Source organism: Balaenoptera acutorostrata, chromosome 2, assembly GCF_949987535.1.
Source record: "Balaenoptera acutorostrata chromosome 2, mBalAcu1.1, whole genome shotgun sequence".
Taxonomy (NCBI): domain Eukaryota; kingdom Metazoa; phylum Chordata; class Mammalia; order Artiodactyla; family Balaenopteridae; genus Balaenoptera; species Balaenoptera acutorostrata.
This window is the reverse complement of record NC_080065.1, coordinates 12760537-12786443: the sequence shown is the minus strand read 5'-3', so window position 1 is coordinate 12786443 and position 25907 is coordinate 12760537. Positions and strand designations below refer to the sequence as shown.

Here is a 25907-nt window from a genome sequence, read left to right as displayed (position 1 = left end):
CTTTTAACTTATCCACAAAGAAGAACCAACGGGAAAATGGCAATAGAATAAACTCCACGAAGTATGCTTATTTCTTACGTTCTCCAGATAAGTAGGCAGCTTGGCCAATTTCAGAGGTAGAAACTGTATCCAATGAAATGCCCGTGCGAGTGGGGGGCGGGGGAGGGGAGAAAAGGCTGGACGCCTGAATTTCTCGTTAAAACGAACAGATCGGGATTGCCTGCAAGCAGATCCCGGTGGCCCCGCTGGCTGGCCTTTTCAAAGCGTTCGGGGACTGTTGCGATGCCTCTGGTCTTCCAGAAACCTCTGAGATTTGTGAGCAGCATACGTGTCCCACTTGTCAGACGGGATCCGCATCCCCTGGTCAGCCGCCCTTTGCTCTCCGGTGTTTGTTTTTTTCTTTCGGCCGGGCAGGAGCCGCTCCCGAGCGGCCGGAGGGGCGCGTGCGTCTCCACCCCCCGCGCGGTTCTGCTTCTCCGGGGCCCCCGTGCGCCCGCGCCGCCCGGGGTCGCCGGAGCCGGGCGGCGCGCGCGGGGGGTCCCTCTGCTTGCCGCTGGCTAAGAGCGCGTGTTCTCTGCTCTCCCGCGCACAGGGCACCACGAGCCGCCCGGGGCACCTGGCGGGGCCCGAGCCCGCGCCGCCGCCGCCGCCGCCGCCGCTGCGGGAGCCGTTCGCGCCCAGCCTGGGCAGCGCCTTCCACCTGCCCGACGCGCCGCCCGCCGCCGCCGCCGCCGCCGCGCTCTACTACTCGAGCTCCACGCTGCCCGCGCCCCCGCGCGGGGGCTCCCCGCTGGCCGCGCCCCAGGGCGGCTCGCCCACCAAGCTGCAGCGCGGAGGCTCGGCCCCCGAGGGCGCCTCCTACGCCGCGCCGCGCGGCTCCTCGCCCAAGCAGTCGCCCAGCCGCCTGGCCAAGTCCTACAGCACCAGCTCGCCCATCAACATCGTCGTGTCCTCGGCCGGCCTGTCCCCGATCCGCGTGACCTCGCCCCCCACCGTGCAGTCCACCCTCTCCTCCTCGCCCATCCACCAGCTGAGCTCCACCATCGGCACGTACGCCACCCTGTCGCCCACCAAGCGTCTGGTCCACGCGTCCGAGCCGTACGGCAAGCCCTCGCAGGAGCTGTATGCCACGGCCACGCTCCAGAGGCCGGGCAGCCTGGCAGGTAAAGGGCTCGGCCCCGGGGGCGCCTGGGCGCGTGCTGGGGCCCCGGGCAGGAGGCAGGCGGCCGGCCGGGCTGGAGCCGGCTCAGGCTGGGCGTGTCCGTGGGCGGGTGTGTGTTCAGTATCCGCTGAAGGTAGGCAAGGCCAGGGTGTCTGTCCCTAGGTAGGCTGTGGTAGCATCTGAACTCAAAGCCATGGGTTGCTTCTGTTTGGAAGTCATGCAGTCTCTCAAACTCTTAGTGTCCTCTCTCTCTCTCTCTCACTCTCTCTGTCTCTGTGTCTCTCTCCCTCTGTCTCCCTCTCCCCTTCTCCCTCTCCCTCTCTCTCCCTCCCACCCCCCGCCAATCTGAAGACGAAGCTATCCATCCTTAAAGTCAAGTTTAATAAAGAATCACATAGACCTGTTGATCGTATCCAGAAAAAGAGTGCAGAGAATAAAAATAACAGTTTCTGTGATCACCCAGGTAGTTATCTACATTCAGTTGTAGAAAAAAGTAAGTTTTCCCAAAGCAGACATTCACCTTACAAAGATTTCGATAGTAGTGAAAAAGTAACCCATGATTAATTGCCTTGAATTTTTACTACTTTGTGATGGCTCGAATTTATTATATTTTGTCTAAGTTTAGTCACTGGGAAAAGGAAAGGACGCTCCCATACCTGTCATTGAAATTATGTAGTTTCCAGCAATGGGGAAAAAGTAACCAGTGATGAAGTCCCTTGAGTTTGTTGCCTGCTTATTAAAGGGACGGAGGAGCTGGGCTGGACTGGGGTTTTGGGATGAAGCCTGCTTTTCTCTGCCAGTTCAGAGGAGGTGACATTTCTGTGGTCGTTATGCCTATCAAAGACCAGGCTGAGCTGGTGATTGTCTGCTGATAGCACCATATGTTCAGCTTAAACGAGACACTATGATTGAACGACTAAAGTTTTGTCTCCTCAAACACCTGACAACTAACCCGGATTTATTGTCTATTTTTTTTTTTCCTGTTATGAAAATATTTGGTAATTGTGTCACTCCAGTAAAATGCTGCACTCATATGTTTCTCTTCTTGACATAAATGGATGACTGTGAAGTTAAATAAGATTAAAAAAAAGGAACTTGGAAACATGCGAGAGGCATGTCCAAGGGCCTTTTTAATTCAACACAGTAATTGCTGGTGTGGACTGGCCCGGCATAGCAGGACGCAGGCTGCAATTCCGCTGCCCCCCAAATCTGCTAAGAATGCTTGTTCTCTCACTCACTCCTTCTCTCTCTATAATAGAATTTGGGAAGTGACACTCACTGATGCCAACCTAGTGCCAGTATCCAAATACCCATTATGTAGGGACTCAGGAGTGGCAATCTAGTTGGAAGACAGGGCTAGGGACCTGTATGGAATCTTCTTTTATATAAGTTTGGAAACTTTGTTTTAGAAGTTTGTAAAATAAGTTACTAGATCGTGGCAAGGAGTGGGAACCTGGGGGAGCTTGTGGGAGACTCAAGCCCCAGGACCCCCTTCCCAGCCACCAGAGAGAAGAGGCAGCTCAGCCCCAGAGAGGCCCAGGTGACTTGCTAAAGGCCATTTCATTCCCTGCACAGACCTGGGGAAAGAAACTAGGAGTCTTAGCTTGCAGCTCTTTCTCCCAGTGATCATACATGCTAAACTTGGGCATGTTCCACTCTATCACTTTAGTAAAAATAGGGAGTGTGGGTCTGGTGGCAGGGGGATGTGAATGGGGCGGGGAGAGAGCCTGACAGCTCCTTATGTCACTGAACGTAGGAAGAGGCTTTAAAAGTAAATGTGTTGTGAAGATCGCTTATACTCTAATATCTGGAGTGAATGTTTCTGAGGATATGATGCATGTGTGTGTGTGTGTGTGTGTGTGTGTGTGTGTGTGTGTGTAGGAAGGCTTTGGCCAGAATTAAGAGAAATTCAGTTGTTCAACACAATCCCATGTGCCTTCACTTCCCTCCTCATTTCCATCCATTCCTCAAATTCTCTGTGATGCGATTTCATTTTTGCTCCCTGGTGGGAAAAAAAATCATCGTGCCATTGAAAATTCTTGATTTTTGAGCTACAACGAGCACTTTTAATGTTTGAATTACTTTGTTTCAAATGCATACTTTTAAATATTCATTTAAAGGTTTTTTCATGCAAATTGCTGCTGGCGGGTTTTTGAGTTCCAAATTATTCTATAACTCTGCATAAATACTTGGGTTGCATAAGATCGTTGGCTCTATTTAGAATTTAGCAAACTATGGCTCAGGAAAGGTGTGGGGACCGATTCTAACCTTTGTGAGAGATCAGTAATCCTGGAGCTTTTGGCCTCCATACCTAAATCTGTATGCTTGGTACCATTCCAGGCATCATAAAGTTTTGAGCCACCTGGTTTGCTCACTGAAAGCACAAAGTCAAGACTGAAAAATAGCTTTTGCATTTTCAGGATTGTGATTTTGGAGATTTGTCACTGATAGCTAGGAAGTGTGAATACAGGATAGACAGTGACTTTCACTGTTGGATGCATTCATTCCTTTAATTATTTATTAAGCACCTCTTAGGTAGTGGCACTGATTTCGACCCTAGGGATACAGAATTGATCAATATCAACCAAAATCCCTGGCCTCATTTCAGCTGGAGAAGACAGAAAAGTCACAGGAATTTTTAGCAGAGTGCCCAGGGAAAGCTCCACTTAGAAGGTAACTTTTGAGTCAATTATGAAGGCAGTGAGGGTGCTGGCCATATTAATATCCAGCGGAATGGTGTTCTGAGCAGGAGGGACAGCAGGTTCAAAGGCAGGTAAATGGAGATGTGTCTGATGTGATTGCAGAAGAGCAAGAAGACCAGTGAGGGTGCATCAGAGAGAAAGTGGGCAAAGAAGTGACACAAGGTCAGCAAAGTGACTAGCAAAGAGGGGCTGGAAGGCCTCATATCGTCAGTCTTGATGAAGATTTCAGGGTGCTGGCTGTACCCTCCCTGGGAGCTGTTGAGGGTTTGAGCAGAGGAGTGACACAATGTGGCTTAGTCTGTAACAGAATACACTGTAGGGGATCAAGGGCAAGAGCAAGAATACGTGTTGGGAGGTAATTACAGTAGTGTAAGCAAGAGACAGTGATGGCTTGGGCCAGCATGGTAGCATTGGAGGTTATGAAAAGTAGTGTAATCCTGGATATGTATATATGGTAGAGCTGACCGGATTGTCTCATGGACTAGGTGATGACAGTAAGAGAAAGAGGACTCAAGGATGCCACCGACTCAACAACCAGTAGAATGGAGTCACCATTGACTGAGATGGGGCAGGATACAGAGGGATCTGGTTGGTTTGGGGGCAGTGCTGGTATATATTAAGATCATGGATTTGGACATGTGGTATCTGTCTATCAAAAGGCACATGTGAAGTAGACAGTTGGATACACAAGTTGGAGTTCAGGGGAGAAGCCCAGGCTGGAGATAAAAATTAGGGAGTCATCAGCAAGTAGATGGTATTTGAAACCATGAGTCTTAGAAGATACTACATAGGAAGTAAGTTTAGAGAGAAGAGGTCCAAGGACTGAGCCCAGATGCCTTCCACAAATGTAGAGGTCTAGGAGCTGAGCAGGAACCCAAACAAAAGAAAGATAAGCCAGAAGTGTAGGTCAGTGTCATTTCTTAGAAGCCAAGAGAATAGCATGTTTCATGTAGTTTCAAACAAAAACTTAACGAGGTAGGTGTGATTCTTACCCCCATTCTGCAGATTTGAAAACTGAGGCTTATTATCAATGATAAGTCCCTTGCCCAAAGTTATTGATACTTTGGCTGGAAATGACAGGGATGCGATTTGAACCTAGATCACTTTGAATCCAGCATCTCTATACTCTTCAATACACATGATACATGGATAGAGGTAGTGTATTTTGTGTTATTGAAGAAAAACAGCAAAGATGTAGAAATACAGTATAAGTTTTCAACTTATTTAAATGACCAGTGATTTTTAAGAAGCAAAAATATCTCAAAAATGTGTCAACATCCTGTTGAATATGACCAGCAGTACCAATTTTTGTTCAATTTCGTAAAGCAGATAACATCATCCTTTCATTTTCCGGTTTAGAGCAAAATTAATCCTGTTAAAAATAGAAATCTGAGTTGTAAATATGCATTAAAGTTAAGTCAAACATCAGAAGCTTATTTTTAGGTAAAAATGAAATGGATTAAATGAAGATTCTTAGCCAACGATTGTAATCAAAACTGACCTAATATGGAGAGGAATTTGGTCCAGGCGTGTCTGTCTTGTAACCCTGCCAAAGGGACATCAAAAGCACTGTTTAGAGGGGATCACACACTATAAACCCCACATTCCACATATTTGGAGATCTGATTCATTCCCTGATTTGTTAATACTTTCAGGTGCACCTGTTATAAGAAAGAAAAAGAAAAAAAAAAAGCCTAATCCTGGATAAAAGCTTTGCAATCTGCACTGTCATGTTCTCAGAGGAAACCTGAAGTCTCCTCAGGTGATGAGCGAGTTTGTTTATTCCACAGCACTTGGGATGTGGTCGGAATGCAATGTGATACCTGGCTGCTTCAGCCCCTTTAAATTGCATTTCCTGAAGGCGATCTCTCCCTGCCTGTGGACAGATGCTTGAACAACTCTTGTGAACTTTCTGGCTCACACTCAAGTAAAAAAAGAAAATAAAAAATCCCAGTTTAGATTTACTAATTAGAATGTGATCAGCCTGTGATATCAGTCAACACTTTCATCTTCTTTCCAAGGTGGTTACAGCTGGCTGTCAACCAGAACTTCCAGGGGTTCTTTGGAACTGGACCTCCCTGGGGACCCTTCCCCAACTGCAGAAGCTCCAGTGCTTTCCCCACTGGCCATGCCCCTCAGCCCCTTCCCCCTCCTCAGAAGCTCATGCTCTCAGAGCCCCAGCCTTGCCCAGGCATCTCCTTCTGGCTCAGAAAGTAAAATAGATCTCTCTCCTGCACTGTGCACTCAGCCATCCTGCACCCCAATGCACTTGGGGAGTATGGGCTGATTCCCACTCATTGACTGTCTCCAGCTTCCACCAACAAAGTGATTATTCAGCCAGCCATTTACCCTCTACAACTCTGGGATCCCATTTCACAGCAGGGAACCCACGTCTGAGTGGAAGCCCGCTCTCTCCAGGCTCTCTCTCCAGAGACAGCAGGTACTAAAATCTCTTCAGCAAACCTCCTCTGTACTTGCTGACCCCTGTCTAACAGCCTCCGTGTGCCTGGAGGCCCGGGACTCCCAGACATTCCTTTTAAAGTCACTCTGCGCAGCATCTGATTGCAACTTACATAGTATCTGATTGCTGTCCAATTGCTGTCCATCCAGGTCAGACAGCAGCAGGCAGAATGTCGTTTTAATATCCCGTTTCTGTGAGTTAATAGCTGGATCTGGAACTAAATGTTTGGGATGCTAGGGACCCCAAAGGCTTTCCTGATGCCTTTCTTTTTTGTTGATTCACAGAAATTAATATCTTCCCTTCTCTCCCTACCACATGGCGACCTTGCTAGTTAAAATGGGGTAAACAGGTCTTTTTTGTTCTGTTGTAAGAGAGTGGCATCTTTATGTAGACTTCTGTGCTAGCCTTTCCAATGTTATTGATACTTACATGATTTTGATCATGCTTTAATTTAACGGGGAACATGTAAATTTAAAAAATGACAGCGTGTCTTGGACAACAGTTAAGCTAACATGACTCTCTCAGCTCATTTGCCTCCCCCAGTCTCAGACCCTCTGAAAAATATAGTACAGAATTACAACGGGGAATGCAGTCACAAAAGAGACAAGAACACAGAGGCCAGCGGGTGGGTGTCGCCAACAAGCAAGCCATTGAAAATTTTTTAGAAAGCAGAGTAGGTAGGAGTGATAAGCAATGAAAATGTAGACGTTTCTCCCAAGAATCTGCTATGTCAGCGTGGCTGTCTCGTGTGAGTGTTTCGCCAGGTTCAACCTTCAGAGTTCGGCTGGGGGGCTGAAGAGAAGTGAGGCTTAAGGTGGAGGGGTTCACTGAAAGCCAGAGCTTGAGACAGTGGCTCCCTCCTCCCATCACAGCCCCTCCCTCCTACCGAGATGGCGACCCTGTGGCCAGCGTTTACTGCAGGGAGAAGACCAGTTGTGATCGCTTAAAAAAAACTGAACAAACTGCCTGAGGAAGTGAGACTTCAGTTATGGCTGTTAGTGACCTAGATAAAGTTCATTGCCTACAGGCTTGTGGGGTGATGGGCTGGCAGGGGGCTGAGAGCTGCCGCCCACATTCTCATTCTGCAGGAAGGCTGCCAGCCCATATGCCCACCCTCCTCGTCATAAATTCTAATACAGGGACGCACAGTGGAAAACATTTCTGTTGATGTCGTAGCAGAAGACGCTGCCTCTGGGTTTCTCCTTCTCAAATATGAGAAATCAGCAAGGATTACTGAGGAATTTGGGTGAATTAGTGGCATTGAAAAAAAAAAAACCAGAAAAATGAACTGCCTCTCAGAAGAAACAGAGATGATTTACAGAAAAGGGGGAGATTAAAAGAAACAAGATAAAACTTTAGATTCAGTACTGAGAAAGATTTAAGAAGATCTTGTATTTATTAAGTAAGAACTGGGTTGATATGTGAAAGGATCAAAGAACAAGAAAATCTCTTTAGGCTATAAAAAATATAACTACCCATATTAAAAATTTGATAGAATGAGTGGGAAATAGTCAAGGAAATCACTGGGAAGGGAGAACATAAAGGGAAAGAGACAGAAAATGAGAATAATGCAGCAAGAGCCATAAAGGACAAATCTGGGAGATCTGACATATTACTACAGCCCCAGAAAGAAAATGGAGAGAAGCAAATTATCGATGAAGTAGTGCAGAACATTTCCTCAGAGCTGGGGGGCCTGTGTCTTCATAGGAAATACCCTACGCTTGGAATAGAAAATATTTCGTCTTCTACATCATGAAATTTCACAGCACCGACATAAAATAGACCCTGAAACCTAGGGAGAGGAGTAAAACAGATGCCACCTAACTTGCAGTAGTGATACGGGAGGAAAAAAGAACACTCAGGTGATGCTCTCAAAGTTCCGAGGGGAAATAAGTTTCAACCTAAAATCTGTACACGGCCAAATTATCCGTCATCTATAAAACGAGTATCAGATATTTTCAGACTTGCAAGTACTCATGAAATCTATCTCTTAGGCACCCTTTCCTAGAAAGTTACCACAATTGGAGGATGTATTCTAGCTAAATAAGGGCATAAAACAAGAGGAAAACATGGTACCCAGGGAAGCAATGTATACTGACCAGAAGGGTGATGAAGAGAAATCCCTGGGGGGTGAAAAGGTGGGACTCAACACATGAATGTTGACAGTCAGGAATGGAATGTTGGGGAAATTCCAAAGGAGTCTGAGGCATTTTAATATTGATGGACAGAGCAAGTAGAAGCATGAGTAAGAGTAGTGAATTTACTTGCAATTGTAGAAGAAATCATTGCATTCTGTTGAGTTGCACAAATACAGGATGCAGTGATAATAGCATGGATTGAGGGGCTAGACAGACATGGGTGCATATCTTGGTTCCGTTACCAGCTCTGTGACCTTGGGTAGTTGGGTTTGGTTCAACAAGTCTTTACTGAGCACCTGTTTTGTGCCAGCCGCTCTTCTAGGTGCTGGACACACACCTGTGAACAACAGAGGCCAAAGCCCCTTCCTCTTAGAGGTAATGGTCTGATGCTGATAGGATATTAGATGGTGAGAAGAGCCAGGTGGAGAAAGACTGAGAGAATTAGAGATGTTCTAGGGCAGGGTGGCCAAGCTCTCCACGATAAGGTGTCCACTGAGCAAACACCTGAAGCCAGGAGCCATTGCGGATGGACCTGGGGAAGGATGTACCAGGCAGAGGGAATAGCCAGTGCAAGGGTCCTGAGGTGAAATCATACTTAGCCTGTTTGGGGAACAAAATGGGGCCTCTCTGAGATTGTTTGCATATCCTATTGTGGGGATAACAATACTGCAGCAATTATACAGAGTCTTTACAAAGATCATATGAGATTGAGATCATGCCTATCAGTTGTTTATTAGCATTCTGCATGTTAAAAGGGCCCAATAAATAACTATCCTTACTATGGAGAATCATGATATCAGCCCGGCTCTACTGGGCATTCACATATACATACAATGAAAGTCATGACTCTGGGCGTCTCCCTTGACTGGAAGGCGGTAGGAGTGACATCAGTTCAGAAGTAGCTTGTGATACCAAGAGCTGTGAGAGAGGACCAAAGGCTGGGGGCATCCGTGGAGAGAGAGGCACATCCAGGTAGGAGGATCAGGAACGGGATCTTGAAGAAGGCAGCATTTGAGGGGGAGTTTAACGAAGTGCACCCGGACAGGGTCAGTCACGTAGGAGGACGAGGTGTAGCTGGGGAGGGACGGGCTGCATGTCGGTTATGGGTAAGTGTCCAGTGGTGCCCTGAGTCCATGCAGGTTTAAGGTGGAGCTTAGGGCAGGCACCGGGGATGTACATGAGGTCAGAGCCACACGTGGTCTGAGGTCTGCTCTCCTGAGCTTGGCTCTAAGGAGGTCTGACCACATTCAGGAAGCACGGGGGAGCTAAGAATGGTTTTTCTGAATAGAGACTTTTATCCCACTTCTTTTTAATAAGGGTCCATGAGATTTTTTTGAAAGAATAAATTCACCAGAACACCTTGTAAGCTTCTTTTCACTTGGGATTAGGACCCCAGGAGTATGAGAATGACTATTTGAGATGATGGACATGGAGGCAAGGTGAGGGTGTGAGGGGTTTGAAGAGGAACGGATTAAAATAAGGACCTGATGCTGCGCAGTGAGGCCAAAAATAGATGGGTGGATGGATGGATGGATGGGTGGATGGGTGGGTGGATGGGTGGATAGATGGATAGATGGATGGATGGATGGATGGATGGATAGATAGATAAGGACCCGATGCACGGTGAGGCCAAAAATGGATGCATGGATGGATGGATGGATGGATAAATAGATAGATAGATAAAAATAAGGACCTACTGTAGAGCACAGGGAACTCTTCTTAATACTCTGTAATGACCTATATGGGAAAAGAATCTAAAAAAGAATGGATATATGTATATGTATAACTGATTCACTTTGCTGTACACCTGAGACTAACAGAACATTGTAAATCAACTATACTCCAATAAAAATTAAAAAAAAAAAAAAAGGGACAAGTTCTTCAGCCCCAGAAATGAGCCAACTCTCAGGACAATCCCCTTTTCCCTCGTTGAGAAACAGGCCAGGTAATGTTCAGCCAGATGTTTCTCTGGTCCTGAAGTCTAGAAACCCATCTTATTTTTTCAGTGCTGCAGATCACATGGACGGCTGGTAGAAATAGGAGTCTGCTGGCAAAATGCTTTTAGATAAAATGTCAAATCAGAGAAGGAAGTGTTAGGATGGGAAGGGAGAGACACGGAGACACACGCAGTCCTGCCTTGGTTGGTCACCTGGACTGTGGCTTCCTAGGGGGTCCCCAGCACCCAAAAATGAGAAAGCCTAGCTTGTGTCTGACCGCATGGTGTGAGTTTCTTCCACTCTTCAGACTCCGTGCCTCTGAACTTAGGGTCCATGGGACATCGATGGTAAAATATGCCTTGGTTCCTCGGCAGTGCTTACACATTTTAGGTCACCGGTGTGGGTTAATTTGGGCAAACAGGTGTCTGTGGTAGCCACTCACTTTAAGTATCAGTGATCCTAGTTAACCAATATCTCTGCCTTAATAAGTATGAGGCTTCTTTTAAACATTTTTTTCTTTTTATCTAAGCAAGAGAGATTATGGAGAGACCAATAGTTTTAGTAGCTGTGAAAATAACCTTCGATAATTAATAACTCAAAATCTCTTAAAATGGAGTTCATTTGCAACCAAGCCTGCATCAAAATCCCTCCCACCACAATATTTAACCAATGTGCATTTTATAATTTTTTAAAAGTTATTATATTGAAGTATAGTTGACTTACAATGTTGTCAATTGCATTTTGTAATTTTTAAAAATTTGTCATATTTAGCCCATGTTAGACATAATATATATGTTATGTATAATACATATTTCTGCTTATTATCTATATTCTAAATGTATGACAAAAATCACTATGCACACACCCATGTGTATGTATATATACATACACATATATGTGTGTGTGTATATATATGTGTGGCGGGGGTAGTTTTATATATGGATAAGACTTTGCATTTGCCATGGGATAACTAAAGTGAAATACCTACAATCTCTAAAGGCTCATCTCAAGCAGATCTGTTGATCAATATATGTATTTTTTGTGCTGTGTATTACGAAAGCACTGACTTTGCTACAAAGAAGAAAGTATCCTGAATTTTCCTGCAATCAAAAGAGGCAGAGCATTTAAACAAGTGGGTTTATGGGCTCCCTGAGGGCAGCTGAGCCCTCTGCATATTTCAGAACTCCTCACCACGCCTCATCTAGTAGATATTCAACAGATGTCTTCAACTAGCTATTATAAAGCTAGCTAGTTGGTGAAAGTGTTACATCCCATTGATAATTGGAAATCATCCTTAGTACAAAGCGAAGCATGAACACAAAGAGATACCAGGTTCTCCCCAAAGTGAGTGAAATATGAAAAAATGACCAACAGCTAACAGAAAAACTTGGCTCAATGGGTATTAAACATCTGAAGGGTAAAATGCCTGTCCTCTCACCTCTGAGTTTCCCAGTGCTTTAGAAAGTGGCTTCCTATGTCTTTAGGTATCACAGTATTAACAGACGCCCAGACAGCAGCCTGTGGAATGTCATAGGCTCACCTGGAGAGCTAGTAGTTCCCTGTGTGTAACTCCAGAGACGAAAGCGATCATAAAAACAGACTTGCTTATTCCGTGGCGTCTGTATATGCTAAGGACCTGCCCAGGAACCTGCAGGTAGAGACCTGGCAGCAAAGGAACCAAAGAAAACCATTAACGGTCTTGACCCAGTGGACTTGAGCAGCGCTTCCAATTTCTATTTGCTTGTAAATACCTTCACACATACTTGATAGCATTGATTTTTCCTGTGTTGCTTCCTATATCTTTAGGTATCACAGTATTAACAGACGCCCAGACAGCAGCCTGTGGAATGTCATAGGCTCACCTGGAGAGCTAGTAGTTCCCTGTGTGTAACTCCAGAGACGAAAGCGATCATAAAAACAGACTTGCTTATTCCGTGGCGTCTGTATATGCTAAGGACCTGCCCAGGAACCTGCAGGTAGAGACCTGGCAGCAAAGGAACCAAAGAAAACCATTAACGGTCTTGACCCAGTGGACTTGAGCAGCGCTTCCAATTTCTATTTGCTTGTAAATACCTTCACACATACTTGATAGCATTGATTTTTCCTGTCTGGCTTCCTGGGTGGTGCCTGGGCCCACGGGTGCCAGGCTATTAAAGAGGGGGAGCCCGCCCTGATCTGGAATGATACCTGCCTGCATTCCTTGGTGTTTCTGGCTTCAACCCTAGCCCTCCTTGAATAGACTGGCAACATGTGAAAGGGGTCAAAACCTCCCCTAGGAGATAAGTGCACACATAGGCGCGTGCGCGCGCGCACACACGTATTCATTTAGGTCACAAGCTCAGCTGGTTAGAATCATATCATGCCACAGTCCCTTCTGTGGCTGAGTCAGTAGCTGACTGTGGTTGACACTGCCACACACAGACCCTTCACCTTGACAGTCTTCTAGCATATGTAGTATTTGTTCTGCACTGGAAGAATCAATACAGATTTCTGTACTAGGAAAGCACCGGTAACATCACTACTGTACCATAGCAATTGGTGGTTAGCAGTAACTTCTTTGGATAACGTAACAGACCAAAAAAAAAAAAAATGGGTGGGAGAATTAATAGGCCTCATCAATCGTGCATTTATTAGGGAGTTAATGTTTTAATATAACTTGTATTCAAATAGTAATTATTCACGTGTAATTCAGTGACTAACTGGATTCTAAAACACACACATACACATATGAAAGCTTTTACCGGAAAAGAATCAAGGAAGAATTTATTCCTCGGAACTGTTTATTACACAGCATAATTCCTCTCCTCTCAAACTCCTTTTTTTGTATGCCAAGTATTATGTTGAGTAAAGTAATAAAACTTTAATAAAAGTATTGATATACAGAAATTATAAAATGTAAATATAGAGAATGACTAATCTATGAAACAGCTTATTTGCCATTTTTCCCCCCAAAATTATGTTGAGAGTTAATGGTGTCTTTTGCTTCTGGAATTATCACTAAGGCCATTCCGTGGGTATTGGTGAAACATAGAAAGCAGTAGAAAAATGATACAGGGAGAATACATTTGAAGTTTGCGTTTTATCAGCTAAATATCAAATTTTTGAAAAGGAATGTATACATCTATCTATGGTATATCTAGTACAATCTGAGTAAAAGACCTCTGTTTCAGATGCTGAGATGCAGAACATCTTAGTTCAGATGTTTTTCAAAATATTTAAAGCAATTTATGAAGAAAATTGCATACCTTAGCCTACTTTTGCCTGATACAACCCTTCTCCTTATCCATACATTGAGAATTTCCTCTGTGCCCTTTGATGGGCAAAAACCACATGCACAAAAATGAAAACTGAGCTTCAGTCCCCACAGCAGTCAGCTCTTTGGAAAGCAGAATGAAGATTTACCATCCCTCCCAGCCGAAGTCTGTCTTTGCATCTCGATATAACAGAAAAGATGGGTCAAGAGCACCTTGTCCTGGATTCTTTTCTTGGAAAGATTCGTAATTGTCCCTAGCGATTGGGTCAGGAAGCCAGACTCCAGATGTACTGTTGGCACATTGCACTGATGGGCTATTGAGAAGCATCTGTGGAGAGAGAAAATGACGCTCGTTGAGTGTTATCTGCCTTGTTGATAAAGAAGAGTATCTGTGTGGATGTGAGACTATCTCCAGGGCTCCAGAAGGATGCCAAAGTTGAAAACGTCTAGCAACCAAGATATACATCCATAGCTAAATCAGTAAGTCCTGGCTTCTCAAAGGGTGGTCTGCGGACCAGCAACACCAGAATTGCCCAAGACCTTGTTAAAAATGCAGGACCTCAGGCCCTTCCCCAAACCTGTTGCATCAGAACCTGAATGTTAATCAGGGGACTCGTGTGCCCATGGCATTTTGAGAAATACTGAAACACACAGCTAGTCCACTCAGAGCTACTCTCTACCTACCCTGAGATAAGAAACCAAAAGCAGACGGACGCCAAACCACCACTGTCTATCTTGCGTGTTTCACTAGTACTAGTACCATCTTAGACAGGTAGGTTTCCCCAGGCTCTTTGCTTGGAGCTGTGTGTGAGTTGACACAGCACATCATCCAATTCAGTGTGGACGGGGAGCCACGTGACCCTGGACTGAAAATAAAAGTGGAAACGGTCCATCCCAAGAATGCAAAGATGTCCGACTCCACATCACTCATGCTTCATCGCCACTGTCTCCTCACTTTGTGCATTCCTGCCTGTCACAAAAGGAACTGAACAAAAGAAGCCTATTTTTCTAACAGCTTGGGAAGAAATGCTTGTGGTTAGGGAGGAAAGACAAGGGGATAAGATCACGGGGGCACACTCACTGCTGCATCCTGACCAGGGATTTTGGCCTTTAAATTATTCTCACTGGAAAGTATTTGAGCCCCAATAGATGACAGTATTCATTTGGTAAAAGGTGAGCTAAAGTGTCATAATTACGATAAGTTGTATTGGAAACTTTATCAAGCAAATTGCAGAAGCAAATGCTTCTGTGTTTATTCATTGTCAAAGACCGTGTGAGCGTTCAAGTTCTTCGTGATAGCAGCAAAGCTATATTATGTTGGCAAAATATAGGAAAAATCTAGGATTTACGAAAAAGATGAAACAGGAGGAAATTTTTTGCTTTCCAAAACAGACTTATCATAGAATCATTTTATATCATCAGATGGCCTGTTTGTTACCTTGAAATTATTAAGCTTCAGTACAATTCTACCACTGAATACAAATGAATTAATAATCTCCCTTCCAAACAAATATGGCTCGTAGCCTATAGTATAGGAAATGTGTCCATATATTTTAACATTTATAACAATATGAGATAAGATGTCAAACTAATTCAATGAATGATGATCATTTGCAATTGAAATTTAGTGCATGGACTTGACTCAAGATATACAGGAAATATTTGAGGGTCCTTTAAATACTGAAATTAATATGTGAATTGGCATAAGAGTAGGAAGTAGATTTTGGAATTTCGATTTGTGTCAAAAGCAAAAATCAAGAATAAATCAAGTAAGTATCATGGCGAGCATTTCTTACATCTAAGGTGTAATATTTGCATCTCTCGGCCATTTACTTAGAACCCATTTATGATATTAAAAAGTTAACCAAGATTATGTGACCTTTTGTATTTCTGAAAGTGCTTTTGCTGAGGTCATTTTTCTCCCAGGAGTTTAATGGTAACAAATATCAAGCCAGACTTTTTAAGAAGTTCAAAGTCCACAAAATAACTAGTTCAAAGCCATAAACTCTCACAGAGGGAAGGCGTTCTGCCTACACAGGCCATGCTGCTTGGCCACGTCGCCTAGTGATGCCAGCATATCTGCAGGGAACATACCCTGAAATCAGAGCATTCAGCAAGGAAGAGGTGCAGTGGGGATTTGCGAGGGGAAATCTGCTTTTATTCCAGGCTCTATGTGTCTCTATAAAAGTCTTATATTGCCCTTCAAAGATGTGGTTTCACTAATAAATAGCAATGCATGAAATGATTGCACACAGAATTTTTTTTAAAAAACCCTGAATTCTTATATTTTACTTTGGACTTTATGTCATAGCACAAGAAGGTTATAGCTCCTCTTCTGAAGACAGCTCTTTATCTCAGAAATGAAAGCACTCAGCTCTGCCACCTGGTCACAAACTCATCGAGTCAGCTTGCTCTGGTCCACTGACCAGTATGTCATTTGGGTCCTTCTTTTCCTCCTTCCATTTCTTTGCAAATGAGCATGTGAAACTGGCTCCCAAATTTGAAGAGAACAGGTCAATGGCAGTGTGTCCTTAAGAACCTAATATTGATATTTCCAAATGAAAACCTACAAACATTTGTTTCTTTGCAAAAGCAAGTGAATTCACATTGAATTAGAGAGCCAGAAATTGTATAGTATAGAAATAAGAGAATGTGAATGGGTCCCAGTGAAAAACAGAATGAATTTGTTTCGTTCTGTTCAGTAAAGTAATTGGCATAATGTGGTAGTAAATGATATTATTTGAAGAAAGCAAGAAATGGTAAATTGAGGGTTGTAACACATTAGATATTGATTTCTTTCGGATATGCCTGTCTCCTCTCTCTTTGATTTATCTGGCACAGGGAGGCTGTCAGGGTGATTCCTGTAGTAGAGTGACGAGGCATGGGGTGCCCATTAAATGCACCTCGCTGCTCCGTGCTTAGATGGACTGAGTTAGAATCTTTTGGGGGTTGTGTTCAGGAATCAGTATTTCAAAGTCTCGCAGATGATTCTGCAAGGAAGAAATGAAGATTTGAGAACTAATCATATTCTAAGCAATGAAAATTCAAATGCAAATATATATATGTATGTATGTGTGTGTATATATGTGTATGTGTGTGTGTATATATATACACATATATATATGTATTTGAGCTGAATCTTTGGTCATGCAGTTCTCATGAGTTCCTTATGTGTGATCTCCTGTTGAATATTTCAAATCCTTTTGCTGAAAATATGGTTACTGTGATTGTGAAATTGTAGGTTAAAAAATATCTGTTCAGTTTTTATAATCAGTTGTGGTATGAACTTATAAAGAGTTCGTATACTAACTGGCATTTCTTTTAAAAGACAATATGGATTAAATAGATAATAAAATCACTTCTGTAAGTATTCTGAACTGACTCTACTACAGAGGGCCTTTGCTCTCACTGCTGGTCCCCTCTATCTGAGAAACACATGAATCTTCCTCCAACACAGCTCCCTTAAATAGTCTTCTGCTGGAATGTCAGATCCTCATAAAGAACTTTCTTGACCATCGTATGAAAACAGTATACCCTCCGACACTGTCTACCCTCCCCACCCTACTTTATTTTCCTTCAGTACCTTTATCTCTAAATGTGATGACTGACTTATTTTCAAGGCCAGGGACCTTGTGTGTCTTAATAAGCATCATGGTGTCCAAAACTCCGAGAAGTTGCTCACTCAGTAAATATGTGTTAAATGAGTGAACATATCAATCAATATGGATTAACTGGCACGGGTAAACGTTCTATGTAAAATCTAGCAAGTAGAAATTTATTTGCAAATCAGTCTAGAAGTGTTTTCTATTGCTGGTCAAATGGAACAGAGCCTGTTGGATTCTCTCTCTGTGGATTGGAGGCGTGAGACAAGCAAGGCAGTGAGGATACTTTACCCTTTCAGCTTCGTAATTATTTTCCATGTCAAGAACTCCCTGCAAGTCCGTCACTGGCTTTCCTCTGGATCTGCAGATGTTTGTTATCTTCGCTCAGCAGGTTTAATTTATGCCATATCCCTTTCTAAAAAGGATTCCACCTTCTCTTGGTTATTTCAATATTTCTTTCCCTTTGAACTTCATTCATTCCTTCATTCTTTACAATTATCCATTAAAAGGCAACATTAATTTTTTAAGAAAAAATAAAACCTTAAAGTTTACATTTTCCAATAATACTTCACAAAATTATCCATTTTTTTCCATTTATAATATTTCACAATTAAATCTCTTAAGTTGTTTTTGATATTTTGATAGTTTATAGTGTTTGTGTTTTAGAATCAAAAGATGTATTTTCATGAAATAACAATTTCTTGATTCTAAGATCGAATGACGTGAGAATACCTATTTTTACGCTGCTTTATCAATTGCAGAGCCCTTCACACAGATTTCTCTGACCTTGATCCTCCCACAATGCCATGTCATACAAACACATGTACTATTATTTGTATTTTTACACTAGAGGTAACCAGGGCTCAGAGAAGTTCAATGACTTGCCTTGATTTGCCCAGCTGGTTAAACACAGATCTGGAGCCCAAATCATGTCTCGCTATTTCAGTTTGTTTGGGAAAAAAATGACACAAGAAAAGAACAGTAGAATTACTACTTTAGATGCTATTTGAGTTTACTTCAAACTGCTGGGCATTATACGTCTGTGCTCCTAAGGCCCCCTTTTGTGTGCAGAATCGGAAGGGCAGCCATGCTTTCAAGCTTCTGTTCCCCGAAAACTGGGTTCACTTCTTGGTGGGTGTCGAGCCAATAGCCACAACCAAGCCAAAGAGCAGGGAGAGGAAAGATTTATTACTTGCAGCAAATAAGGAGAACACAGGGGATCTTTGCCAAAGCAGAGTCTCCCCAAACAGCAAAATTGAGGACGTTTTAAGCTAAGGGTCCATGCATATTCATGAGGGGGCTTGAGCAGAGGAGAATTCAGCACAGAACTGGGGCACAGGTTGACAGAGGCCAAGCTTTAGCTGATTGAAGTCAGGAAGATCAGCGTCATCCTTCCATCCTCTACCTGGGTGAGGGTTTTAGTTTCTGCAGAACTCAAAGGTATACTGTTATGTATATCCCTTAAGGAACCAGGACCCTGCCCCAAGGCTGCACTGTTGTTTCTTGAATGCTCCTCCCTTGTTTCTGCATTCCCTCCCTTAAGATCACTAATTACTGAGACCTGTTCAACGGCAAGCACTGTAGCCAGGCGTAGATCACAAAATGGCTTAGGCCAAAATGGACTCTCTTCTGTCAAGAAAGCCATTCCTGGTTCTCTTTCTCCAGGGACCCCCTAACCTACCTGCTTACACTTCTGTGTAGGAGTTACTCTTGTAAGTGGTGGTGCTGGAGTGAAGGTACCTACAGAGCTCCAGGGGATGTCCCAGGTCTAGGGCCCCTCTACTCTCCAGGGTCCAGTCTGCCCTCTGAGCCCCTGGAGCCCATACCTCCATCTGTTACCCAATGCAAGTTCCTGTGCCCGACGCACAGTGAGGCCAAACAAACCCTAACGTCAGCAATTGCATCAGAGAAAGGTTTATTGCAGGGCCAAAGCCAGGCAAGGAGAATGGGTGGCTCGTGCTCAAGATACCCCGAACTCCCTGAAGGGTTTCGGCAAAGCATTTTTAAAAGCCAGGTGAGGGAGGTGGTCACAGGGTATGTGATCGTGCACAGTTCTCTGACTGGTTGATGGTGAGGGAACAGGACAGTTAACATTATCAATCCTTAGGCACCTGTCGGTCTCAGGGCACACGGTCATCCAGTAGTTAATTTCTTCCATTTGGTGGTGGTTTTAGCATCTGTAAAACAACTCAGGAAGCGTGCATGAGATACTGTTATCAAGGTACTTCAGAGAGGAGCTACAGCAGAGGACATGGGGGGAGGGGTCTATCCCAGGAAGACCCCATAGGGTCCTGCTCGGTTACACATCTCGCCACAGAACTGAACCTTTCCTCTCACCTCCCATCACCAGCACCACAGCCGAGTGGCCAGGAGTGACCAGTTCTGAGCCATCTGAGCATCCAAGTCAGCCCTAGCAGCAGTGGGCCAGTGACTGAGGTCCTAGGACACATGGTAGCTCTTGTGCAGCCAGTGTCTCAAGCCTGTTCCTGCATAAATTTGCTGGTTCTTCCCAGTCCTCCGGGGCTCCTGGACCTGCAGGAGGGCCTGGCCTGCACAGAGCACCCATGTGGTTGTTACACTACCCTTCAGCCCTCCTGGATCACAACCTCTCTTAGCCTGTAAGCTGAGCATTCATGCTTCAGATGTGAGTCTTCAAACCCATTGATTTCAGAAACATACTATGTATGAACACTGCCAGGGCCTGGGCTCTCTAGACCCAAACTTTGTCTTCTGAAGAGGAGAAGTAGGACGAGTAAAAGCATATGGTAGCATTGAAAGGTTAACATTAGATGCTGTAAGCGTTGTGGCAGAAATTGGTCATAAAGTCTGGACACAGGTATTATACTTGCATGACCTGGGTCTGCAATGGCGGGGGACCGATTGATGCAGTTGGGCTGGTCCGTGGGGTCTGCTTTCCCTTTTCTCTTGGGCCCATCCATGTTTCCATTGCCCTTTGTCACACTGCTGTTCTGAGCCCTCAGCTTGGTCAAGGTGAGGCTCTCAGAATTGTTCTCCACCAACATGATTGGCCTGGACATCCGTGACATTTTAACGAAGTCAGAGTTTCTCCAGCATTTTTTCTTGTTAACATTGTTCCAGTTTCTGGCAAAGATGCAGATGTTTACTAGTGGTGTTTTGAGTTCAGTGTTATGCTGAGCACTCACTGTCAAATAGACCGTGATGGTAAAAGAAAATTACTACTAAAGAAAAGTGTATTTTCTTTTTTTTCTTGTTTTTAAATTGGAGTATAGTTGCTTTACAATGTGTTAGTTTCTGCTGTGCAGCAAAGTGAATCAGCCACGCATATACATATATTCCCCTCTTCCTTGGATTTCTTTCCCATTTAGGTCACCACAGGCACTGAGTAGAGTTCCCTGTGCTATACAGTCTGTTCTCATTAGTTATCTATTTTATACATAGTAGTGGATATATGTCAATCCCAGTCTCCCAATTCATCCCACCCCCAACTTCCCCCCTTGGTGTCCATATGTTTGTTCTCTATGTCTGTATCTCTACTTCCACTTTGCAAATAAGTTCATCTATACCATTTTTTTAGATTCTACACATATGCGTTAATATATGATATTTGCTTTTCTCTTTCTGACTTACTTCACTCTGTATGACAGTCTCTAGGTCCATCTACGTCTCTGCAAAGGGTGCAATTTCATTCCTTTTTTATGGCTGAGTAATATTCTATTGTATATATACACCGCATCTTTATCCATTCCTCTGTTGATGGATGTTAGGTTGCTTCCATGTCCTGGCTATTGTAAATAGTGCTGCAATGAACACTGGGGTGCATGTATCAAGAAAAGTGTATTTTCTTTAAATCAGCAAATGTATACACCATCTCATGAAATTTTGGAGCCTATTCGGAGAAGAGGTTGTGTGAGATTTTTTTTTTCTTGAAATTGCCCAAAATAAAACAGGCCTTGTTAGTCAGGGCCTGATATGTTCTTTCTTGAGCAAGAGTGGTAGAGGGCATGAATTCCAGAAGTTTCACTTTTAACCTTTAATTCCTTGCCCCTCTTTTTTCTCCTAGTTCTTTCTCTCTTCCCATTAACTGTGCCCACCCAGCCACGAGCAACTAAAACCTGAACACAGTGAATAAAAGGAGTGCAAACAATGCTTGGTTTAAAATGCCTTATCTCAGCTCTATGCATAATGCTTAAATATGCAAAGGTATTTTGCACAAGTGTCTCCACAGGGAAACACTATGAACTTACAGTTCTATCAAAAGCATGCTAATAAAAAAGTGTAGTATACTCTTCAAATATTTAATAATTGTACTATTGCATTTTTCTTAATACCAGCACATAGAAATTCTGATATCCACAGAGGTAGGCCTTATCTTAAGATTCTTGCTCCTTGCCTAGGACCCTTGGTCATTAATTTCTGATTTATGATACTAATAAAAATTTCCTAATGCCCAGTAAATGCTTATAAGAAGAGGATTTTCACACATACCCTCAGCTCATGTCGCCACTTAAAAGATCAGCAGGTCCTTTTACTGTTCATCGTTGGATATTTTTAGCTGCTTAGAATCGAGGAATGGTGATAAAGTTACACCTCTAAATCTACCAGGGATGGATAACTTTTATTTAACTATATGACATTTGGATGTAATGACTGTTTCCTTGTTTTTTACACTTGTAAGTTCTTGGCAATATTATCAAAACCTTCAGAGGTAGAAAGAACTGACAGCAGGAACTCGAGGCTTATTGTACTTAAATAGATTCCTGGAAAATACGAGCATGTGATAATATTCAGTGTGATGTTGGCATTTGATAAATCAGATGCAATGAACCTAATTATGTAAAACAGTTATTTTGAATCTATCACTCATCTGAACGCTCTCTAAATCAGAACTTATTTAATTACTAGCAAAGGGAAAGGTATGGAACTTGCCTACTTGATTCCCTTCCTTTCCTCAAAACATTCAGTGATTGTTATCAAGACTGAATTCATAGAAGTCTTAGCACTGCCCCAGTCCTTCGGAATTGCTCTGTTCTCTGTTGATTTAAATGTAAAGCAGCCTGTGTAAAATATACCAGTAAAACATTTATCTGTTGGCAATTTCAAAACTTTTGAGTGGCTTTGTCTTCAAATATACTAGACAAGAATATCAAAATCTTTGGGGTTAGATCATTCTGAAGAAGCAGCCCAATCTTTGAGCACTGAGGATGTTGGCTTTAAGGTGGCCACCGGTGAAGGCCGGGGCGCAGCAGGACCGCGGGAGAACTGTCCACAAACACAACCAAAATCAAGGAATTCCAACTCCCTCTAACTTTGAGCTGGAATGGAGGGCTCCCGGTTGGGACTATTCAAAGGCAGTTGACAGTTAAATCCCAGCGTGCCGTGCAGGTTATTAGCTTTGGAGAGTTAGCTGAAGGGTCTTTGCTAAAATCATCTGTAGCCTTGTTTGGGTTTCGTGTGTGTCCTGTACTCACCATTGTTAGATAACCGTCTCTCCTTGATGCCCCTTCACTGTCCCTAGATGTCCTCCACCCCATCTGTCCCCATGGAGATGATTCTCCTGGCATGTCTACTCCTGTGACTCTGGCTTTCCCTCGGACGAAATATTCACTCTCAGTCAACGTCTTCTTTTTCGTGTGTCAGCTCAAGCTCTTAACCCTCATGAGAGTGTTTCCTCTTGCGCAGAGATTCCCTGGCCCACAGCACTGCTTCCAAGCCACACCTCTTCCCATACAGTGCAAGAAAGAAAAGAAAAAAAAAAAAAAGACACAAATAAGGATTTACGAACACTACAGGCACATGCTGTGTAGCCTCGATTTATAAATTAAACCAGTTTGTGGCAACCATTTGAACTGTTTCAGAGGAAGGTAGACTAAATGCAGATCCTTCAATTTGGAGGGTAAGAGTAAAGGAAAACGTAACTTGAAAAGCTTTTTCTTTAAAATCTGCTTCTCTCAGGGATTTAGACTACTGTTAAGTCCGAACATTTTGGTTCATTCATCGTCCAGGGAAGAACTGCTGATGAGAACAAATTCTGGTCCACTTTTCAAGAACAGCATCAAGACGGCTTGACTTGCCACCATGGCTTGTGCATTTGCTCATCGTTTTAAATGAGAATTCCTGTTGTAAAATTTCAGGTGCAAGGACTAAGGGATAATAAGAGCTTTTTAGGTTTGACTTCAGTCTGCCTGATTTCTTTAGTGAGGAAACCTGCTACATTCGTTAGGCTGGGAAAAATGCTGTTTCACTGGCCCTGTTCAATGCGGATTTATCTCAGAATCATTATCTTCCTTATACAAAGATCAGGTTTGGGAGCAAAGCAAGGCAGCTGGGTGATGCAGATAAGCTGATTAGCTTGACCTCTTGCTGCCATTCATTTGATTTTCTGCAGATTTCAACATTCCTGTCCCCCCCAAATTCAAATATGTCTTTGTTCAAACAAGTTCTGTTTGAATGTCGGTCGGGTCTTACTGTCTCCTTGTCTATTCCTTTCAGCTGGGTCCCGGGCCTCATACAGCAGCCAGCACGGCCACCTGGGCCCGGAGCTGCGGGCCCTGCAGTCCCCAGAGCACCACATAGACCCCATCTATGAAGACCGCGTCTATCAGAAGCCCCCCATGAGGAGTCTCAGCCAGAGCCAGGGGGACCCTCTGCCGCCAGCACACACGGGCACGTACCGCACGAGCACAGGTGTGTATTCAGGACCCCCGGTGGGGGACCTGTCCACAGAGGGCGGGCCTGACCACACAAGGGGGGCCTGTCCACAGTGGAGTGGCCTGTCCACAGAGGGCAGGCCTGTCCACGGAATGGGGGCCTGTCCACAGTGGAGTGGCCTGTCCACAGAGGGCGGGCCTGTCCACAGACGGGGGTCTGTCCACAGAGGGCGGGCCTGTCCACAGTGGAGTGGCCTGTCCACAGAGGGGTGGCTTGTCCACAGAGGGGGGCCTGTTCATAGAGGGGTGGGCCTGCTTGGAAGCTTAAAGAACACTCCCTTGTGAAAGGGGTGTGTGTGTGTGTGTATATGTCCTGTTTCCTCAGAAGCATTATGATATGACCTGCTTCTCTCATTAATATTTGTGATGAGGATAGAAACCAACTACGACTCCACTTTAGCTCCCTGAGTAGACTGTAAATGAAATAAGTACAGGGGGGTTGTCAGCTCATTTTGTCACACAGGCAGATTGAAGGAAGCGGTACCAATTTTTTGTACATCATTATTAACGTATTTAATGAATATAACTACTTTAGGGAAGCACAGTCACTATACAGGACATATAAAGGCATATGCCTCATGCTGGTAAGTGTTTTTTTAATGACACAGTCTACCTGTTTGGCAAGCTTGGTGGGAAAGAAGCATATTTACTAAAAAATGTAGCGTATTTTGTAAAGCCAACTGAGAATTTATTTCATACACACTATTAGGTTGAATCATATGAAATTATTTCTGAAAAGTCGGTTATTGGCAATTGCATATGGTTCAGTCAACTCTGTAGCTTTCCTGGATTAAATATATATTTTGAATTGACACAGCCTTAGGCCACGTGAAGAAGGACAAGTGTTTTCCAGAACATGAAGCCATTTGCAAAATAACTGGTTAAATGTCATGATTAAATGTGCTAGAGCACATTTATCTTAACTGTAAAATCAATATCATTAAGAAGATACTGAGAATTGCACTTCCTGTAAAGCCTCCCATGGCTAAGTTAACTTAGAAAACAGTATGCTGCCGGTTTGCAGACAGTAGAGCTGTCTCCTTCATTTCTAATGATACACATTATCCCGGGCAGGGGCCGAGGTATGGGGACGCGGAAGCTCCGGTCCAGGCCTTGACACCGGGCACTGCATCTTCAGACTGTCGTAACTTCCAGTTCCCAAGAAGTAGATCATAGCAATTTTGTTAAACTACATTATGATACTAAATTATATGTTTTGAAATCCAGGCAAGCTACGTTGCTTTTCTAGCTGATTATTGATATTTACATTTCAGCATTTCACTGCATCATAGGAAAAAAAGCACAAGATACTCCTTGATTTTACTCTTGACATTGTAAATGCCCTCCAGTGTTAATAGTACATATCTTAGTTTAGGCAGAAAGAATACCCATTTATTCTTCTGTCAGAGTTTCTCTCACCTTCAGCCTGCTAAATCTACTCCAGTCTGAGGCTGGGCTATTTTAACATTTAGCTTGTTGCATATTATTAACTAGGGTAATTTTATTTCCACCCACTCCTTATAAAAGACAAAGATAACAATCTCGGTGACATTCAATATCTAATTTGAAGAAAAACTGACAACAAAAGGGATTATGTTGATTCTCTGTTCCATATTCATAGGCTTTTAGAATTAGCTCTCGTTGATAAACTTATGGAGGTTTAATGAAAAATTAGCTACAATAGGAAAAAAATATTTCATTCATCGATCGCAAATTAAGGACCAGGAATGATGTTCACACTTAAAAAAAAAAAAAAAAGAACAATGACAACAACAAAAGTAGTGTTTTCTCTAAGCCTGGGGTCGGCAAACTATGGCTCACAGTCTAAACCCAGCTCGTCACCTGTTGTAGTAGTGCTTGTGCGTTAAAAACGATTATCACATTTTTAAGTGGTTTGCAGTCAAAAGATGGATAATATTTGGGGATATGTAAAAGTCATGTGAAATCCAAATTTCAGAGTCCA

At 43.5% G+C, this 25907-nt stretch overlaps 1 protein-coding gene across 4 annotated transcripts in view; it reads left to right on the top strand.

Moving 5' to 3' along the window:
• Positions 1-25907, top strand: part of CTNND2 (catenin delta 2) — a 953172-nt gene that overhangs the window by 542678 nt on the left and 384587 nt on the right. For 3 of the 4 annotated variants that reach the window (XM_057541331.1, XM_057541330.1, XM_057541332.1), the window contains 2 exons: positions 593-1163; positions 23727-23921. In XM_057541331.1, the coding sequence (XP_057397314.1) occupies positions 593-1163; positions 23727-23921 (766 nt within the window). The remainder of the gene's footprint in view (positions 1-592; positions 1164-23726; positions 23922-25907) is intronic. The other variant, XM_057541333.1, reaches the window with a different exon arrangement.